This window comes from Olea europaea, chromosome 21, assembly GCF_002742605.1.
Source record: "Olea europaea var. sylvestris chromosome 21, O_europaea_v1, whole genome shotgun sequence".
NCBI lineage: Eukaryota > Viridiplantae > Streptophyta > Magnoliopsida > Lamiales > Oleaceae > Olea > Olea europaea.
In genome coordinates this window covers 14,179,489-14,185,221 of record NC_036257.1, presented here as the reverse complement: position 1 = coordinate 14,185,221, position 5,733 = coordinate 14,179,489, and the positions used below count along the sequence as shown (strand labels likewise).

General features: G+C 38.4%; 2 protein-coding genes across 2 annotated transcripts in view; both read right to left on the bottom strand.

Annotated features, from left to right (window-relative positions):
- Positions 1-2,273: 2,273 nt before the first annotated feature.
- Positions 2,274-3,505, bottom strand: LOC111370160. Its single transcript, XM_022991856.1, has 3 exons — positions 2,869-3,505; positions 2,728-2,819; positions 2,274-2,630 (listed from the first exon to the last, which is right to left on the bottom strand). Exons 1-3 carry the CDS (start codon positions 3,503-3,505, stop codon positions 2,274-2,276), a joined length of 1,086 nt encoding a protein of 361 aa, XP_022847624.1.
- Positions 3,506-3,832: 327 nt separating this feature from the next.
- The window catches only part of LOC111370159 (ethionine resistance-conferring protein 1-like), a 16,512-nt gene continuing 14,611 nt past the window's right edge, over positions 3,833-5,733 (bottom strand). The window contains 1 exon segment of the mRNA XM_022991854.1: positions 3,833-4,437. Coding sequence (XP_022847622.1) covers positions 3,833-4,437 — 605 coding nt within the window.

Here is a 5,733-nt window from a genome sequence, read left to right as displayed (position 1 = left end):
GCTAATTGGAGTCTTAAATGCTGTTCTATAAGCCCAAAGTGTGTTGTCCAATTTCGTAGCCCAATCCTTACGTGATGCATTAACTGTAGCTTCAAGAATTTTCTTTAACTCCCTATTGGAGATTTCCACTTACCCGCTAGTCTGAGGATGATATGGGGTTGAAACGCGGTGTTTTACTCCATACTTGACTAGTAGTGACGCAAAAAGGCAGTTACAAAAGTGCTTTCCACCGTCACTAATAATTGCTCTCGGGTGCCATACCTTGTGAAAATGTTTTTCTTCAGAAATTTAGTCACCACCCCACCGTCGTTAGTTGGGAAAGCCACTGCCTCAACCTACTTAGACACGTAATCTACTGCCACCAGTATGTACTGTTGCCCGTAGGATTGAGGAAAATGTCCCATGAAGTCAATGCCCCAAACGTCAAATATTTCAACTTCCAAAATGCTATTTAGAGGCATCTCGTTCTTCCTTGAGATATTTCCAGTCCTTTGACACTTATCACAATGTTTCACCATATAATGTGCGTCCTTGAATAACATAGGCCAATAGAAACCCGATTGTAGTATCTTTGCTGCTGTCTTGGTTGCTGCGAAGTGGCCCCCATACGGTGCAGAGTGAAATGATTTCAACACTTGATGCTGCTCAACTTCTGGCACACAACGGCATATGATTTGATCTGGACCCCTTTTGTAAAGGATTGGATCATCCCAAAAGTAGTGTTTCAAGTCACTGAAAAACTTCTTCTTCTGATGTCTCAAGTAGTCCAGTGGGATGATGAAGTGAGCCAAATAATTCACATAGTCGGCATACCATGGCATAGTAATGATCTGAAAAAGCATCTCATCTGGGAAAACTTCATTTATCTCCTCCGTAGGGTGTGACTTATGTGATTCAAGGCGAGATAAGTGATCTGCAACAATGTTCTCGCTTCCTTTTTTATTTGTGATCTCCAAATCAAATTCTTGTAATAGAAGTATCCATTGAATAAGCCTCGATTTTGCGTCCTTCTTACTTATTAGATATTTCAATACTGAATGATTCGTATAAACAATCACTTTTGACCCAATCAAATATGACCTGAATTTGTCAATGACGAACACCACTGCCAAAAGCTCTTTCTTTGTAGTAGAATAATTCATTTGAGCCTCACCTAAAGTCTTACTAGCGTAGTGGATAACATGAGAAATCTTCCCCTTGCGTTGACCCAAAACTGCTACTACTGCATGATCATTGGCATCAAACATAAGTTCAAACGGATAATCCCAGTCTAGAGGAGCCAATACTTTTTCCTTTATGGTGTTGAAAACAGTCAAGCACTCCTCAGAAAAGTAAAATGGAGCTCCTTTTTCCAATAAATTGCATAATGGCTTTGAGATTTTGGAAATGTCTTTGATGAAGTAACGGTAGAACCCAGCATAACCCAAGAAACTTCTAATTCCCTTCACTGTTGCTGGCGGTGGTAGTTTTTCGATAACTTGTATCTTAGATCTATCAACCTCAATACCCCGTGTTGAAATTAGACGCCCTAACACAATTCTTTCCTAAGCCATGAAATGGCATTTTTCCCAATTTAATACAAGGTTTGTGTCTTCACACTGATGCAACACTTTTCCCAAATGTTCAAGGCACTCCTTAAATGATTTTCCAAACACTGAGAAATCATCCATAAACACTTCAATGATATTTCCCACCATATCCGAGAAAATAGACATCATACAACGTTGAAAGGTGGAGGAGCGTTGCAAAAACCGAAGGGCATCCTCCTATAAGCAAAAGTGCTATAAGGGCATGTAAAGGCCATCTTGTCTTGGTCATCTAGCACTATAGGAATTTGGTTGTACCCCGAATAACCATCCAAGAAGCAATAGTACGGATGTCCAGCAAGTCTCTCCAGCATCTGATCAATGAAAGGAAGGGGAAAGTGACCCTTTCTCGTGGCGTTGTTGAGTTTGGGATAATCAATGCAAACTCTCCAACCCGTGACTGTGCGTGTTGGGATGAGCTCATTATTTTCATTTGGAACCAATGTGATCCCTTCCTTTTTCGGTACAACCTATACTGGACTCACCTAATGACTGTCTGATATGGGATAGATGATCCCTGCATCTAGAAGCTTTAACACCTCTTTCCTTACCACCTCCTGCATAGTCAGATTTAATCTGCGTTGATGCTCAATTGAAGCTTTGTAATCGTCTTCCATCGGTATCTTATGCATGCAAAGTGAAGGGCTGATCCCTTTTATATCCGATATCGTCCATTCTATTGCTGTCTTATGCTCTCGAAGCAACCTCAGCAATTGATCCTCCTGATTCTATAAGATTATTCGAGATAATTACTGGAAGTGAATTCTTTTCCCCCAAATATGCATAACGAAGATGAGTGGGCAGTTGTTTGAGTTCAAAAGCTAGAGCTTGCTGTATATATGGTAAAGGTGTTATGGGTCTTTCACTGAGCTCCAAACGTGGTTGCTTGAAAAATGGTGGTATGGCTGCCAAATAACGTGTACATTCTTTTGCTTCCTCCTTTTCTGGTGATAAATCTTGAGAATGCATTAAACACGCTTCAAGCGGATCCTGAGGGTGATCCAGTTTGAATGTCTCTGACACCGCATCTTTTATTACATCAATCTGCATGCAAGAATCCGCTCTTAAATGTGAAAGCTCTAAACACGTTGATTGTCAGTTCTTCTTCATTTAACCTCAATATTAATTGACCCTTTTACACATCTATCAGAGCCCTTCTCGTAGTGAAAAATGGGCGACCAAATATGAGGGGGACATCCCTATCTTCCTCCATATCCAAAATAATAAAGTTCGCTGGGAAGATAAACTTGTCAACCATCACCCAAAATATCTTCACAAATACCTCGAGGGTGCTTGATCGACCTGTCAGCCAACTGCAATGAGATTGTAGTTGGTTTTGCTTCTTCCAAACCTAATTTTCTAAAAAGAGATAAATGCATTAAATTAATGCTAGCTCCTAAATCACATAATGCTTTATCTATATATAAATTACCAATGTTACAAGGAATAGTAAAACTCCATGGATCTTTTAACTTCGGTGGTAATTTGTGTTGGGGAATTATGCTACACTCCTCAGTAAGCATGACTGTTTCATTATCCTCCAACTTTTTCTTATTTGATAGAATATCTTTCATGAACTTGGCGTAGCTGGGCATTTGAGCTAAAGCTTCAGCAAATGGTCTGATAATGTGCAACTTTTTGAACACATCCAAAAATATCTGGAATTGCTTGTCGAGCTTTTGTTTTTGCAATCTCTGTGGAAATGGGATTAGAGGAACATATGCTTTGACAGGAGTAGTTGCTTTCACCTGTGGATTATCTGATGACTCAACTTGATTTTCCTTAGTGGCTTTGTCTAATTCATCCACTTGTTCCTCGCCCATGGCAAGTGCCTTTTCTATGACAGTTGCTGGTCGCTTTATATGTATTTCTGGTAACTGGACGCCACTACGTGTAGTGATTGCTTTGACGTACTCCATAGGGTTTGTCTCGGTGTTGGTAGATAACGTACCTTGAGCTCTACCTGATAGTGCAACTTCAATCTGTCCAACCTGTTGTTCCAAATTCTTGATCGAGGCTTGTTGGTTTTGAAAGCTGGTCTCAGTTTTAGGAATGTATTGAGCCAACAAATCTTCAAATGATGGCCTTCTCCCTTGTTATTGTTGCTGTTGGAGCCTTGGTGGTTTATTCTGATTGCTTCCTCCCTGTTCTTGTCCCTGATTATTGGACCATGAAAAATTTGGAAGGTTCTTCCGACCCGGATTATATGTGTTGAAGAAAGGATTATTTTGTTGTCTCTGAAATTTCTATGCGTAGCTTACTTCTTCGGATTGATTAACATGTGTAGACACCAAAGGGCAGCGTGTGCTAGCATGATCCACTCCACAGCCTTCACAAACAGGTGATGATTGGTGTACCATGTTGACTGACTTAGATAAATTGTCCATTTTCATTGTAAGAACTTCCATTTGCGCGGCCAGTGTTGTCACTGCATCTACGTTGTGTAACCCTAATGTTTTCCTTGGAGCTTCCCTATCAGTTGGCCACATCGATTGGTTTTCAGCTATTTTTTCATACAGATCATATGCCTCATCCACATCAAGTTTCATCACTGATCCTCCTGCTGAAGCATCTATCATATTTCTGAACTCTTGCTTTAGACCATAGTAGAAAAGATATTGCTGAGCCTGCTTGGGAATGTCAAGGCTAAGGCATTTTCTAAAATTTTTTTTGAACATCTTCCATGCCTCATGATAGCTCTCTAAATCTTTCTGCTTGAAGGTGTGAACGTCATTCCTAATTTGGTGAACTCGAGAAGGTGGGAAGAATTTCATCGTGAATTTTTGAACCATATTGTTCCATGATTGAATGCTCTCTAGTGATAAACAGAAGAACCATTCTCTAGCAGCGTCTTTCAAAGTATAAGGAAATAATCACATTCAGAATGCATCTGCTGATATCTCTTCGTGACTGATCACTTCACATAACATGAGAAAAACAGAAATATGCTCATGAGGATTTTTCGTGGCTTTTCCAAAGAACCTGATGTCTTGGTGATTTTGAAACAAATTGATGACATCTAGTCTGAGGTGAAAATTAGGTTGTTTGAAGGGAGGATATACCACAGCAGGTTGCACTGGTGCGGAAATTGGATTGACGTAATCTCCAACTAAGACAGGTGTTTCGTTCTGGATAGCTCTCGGTTGATTTGGCTGCGGTATTGACACGTGAAGCTGAAATTGATTTTGTGGTTGATTTTGATTATCATCCATTCTCCTTGCTTGACGTTGAACTCTTCTGTGATTTCTAAATATTTTTTCGATTTCGTGGTCTATCGAAGAGGGATTTGGCTCATCAGGATTTTGCATAAACTGAAGTCGTCTAAAAAGTGTAATAGTGGCCTAAAAGCAACAACTAAAGATAAACTAAAAATAAAAAATAAAAATAAAAATAAAAATGAATCTAAAATATCTAATAATTAAAATTAACACTGTTATTCCCCGGCAACAGCGCCAAAAACTTGTTCGTCAAATTCCCGCAAGCGTACGAGTTTGTTATACAAGTAATAATCGTGATGAGAGAGTTATCGTCCCACAGGGAATAAAGATCAATTTTAGTATACTGGATATATTTAAATTCGAGTTTGTAACCAAAAGATGATCGAATGAATAGCTAACTAATTTTTATAATTGAAACTTATTAAATCAATGAAAATTGATTTAAAAATCAAATGTGCGAACGTAATGGATTTTCGATACCACTGATCAATTCTTAGTTCTATTTCTCAACCAATAATAATTATATCAATTTATGTAGTTGCGACGATCGATAATTTCACTATTATTTATTATTCTTTTCCAAGATATAATAAACCTGTAATTACCACTAGACGATCATATTCCTAGTCCGAATTCATATGGCAAACATGCATTGACATTTAAGATTATCACACATGATCGCACACGTCACAAATATTATTCCTAATATTTATTGCCCGTGTGTCCCAATAATAGTGTTCTACCTATCGTGAGTTTTTCAACACTACGAATCAACAACTTATTGTCCTAATGGTGCGTAAACATTAAAACAATGTAAATAGGCATATTAATGGAATCACAACACATGAATTAAGATAAAAACATATCTCGAATCAAAACTAAAAATTAAACAATTTTGTCATCCATCCAATACATGAAAATATTTAGCC

Coding starts and splice junctions, on each gene's coding strand:
- LOC111370160 (XM_022991856.1), bottom strand. CDS start 3,505: ATGGAGTACGTCAAAGCAATCACTACACGTAGTGGCGTCCAGTTACCA. Junction 2,820..2,868: donor GTCGATCAAGCACCCTCGAG/GTATTTGTGAAG, acceptor TTATCTTCCCAG/CGAACTTTATTATTTTGGAT. Junction 2,631..2,727: donor CGAGAAGGGCTCTGATAGAT/GTGTAAAAGGGT, acceptor TCTTGCATGCAG/ATTGATGTAATAAAAGATGC.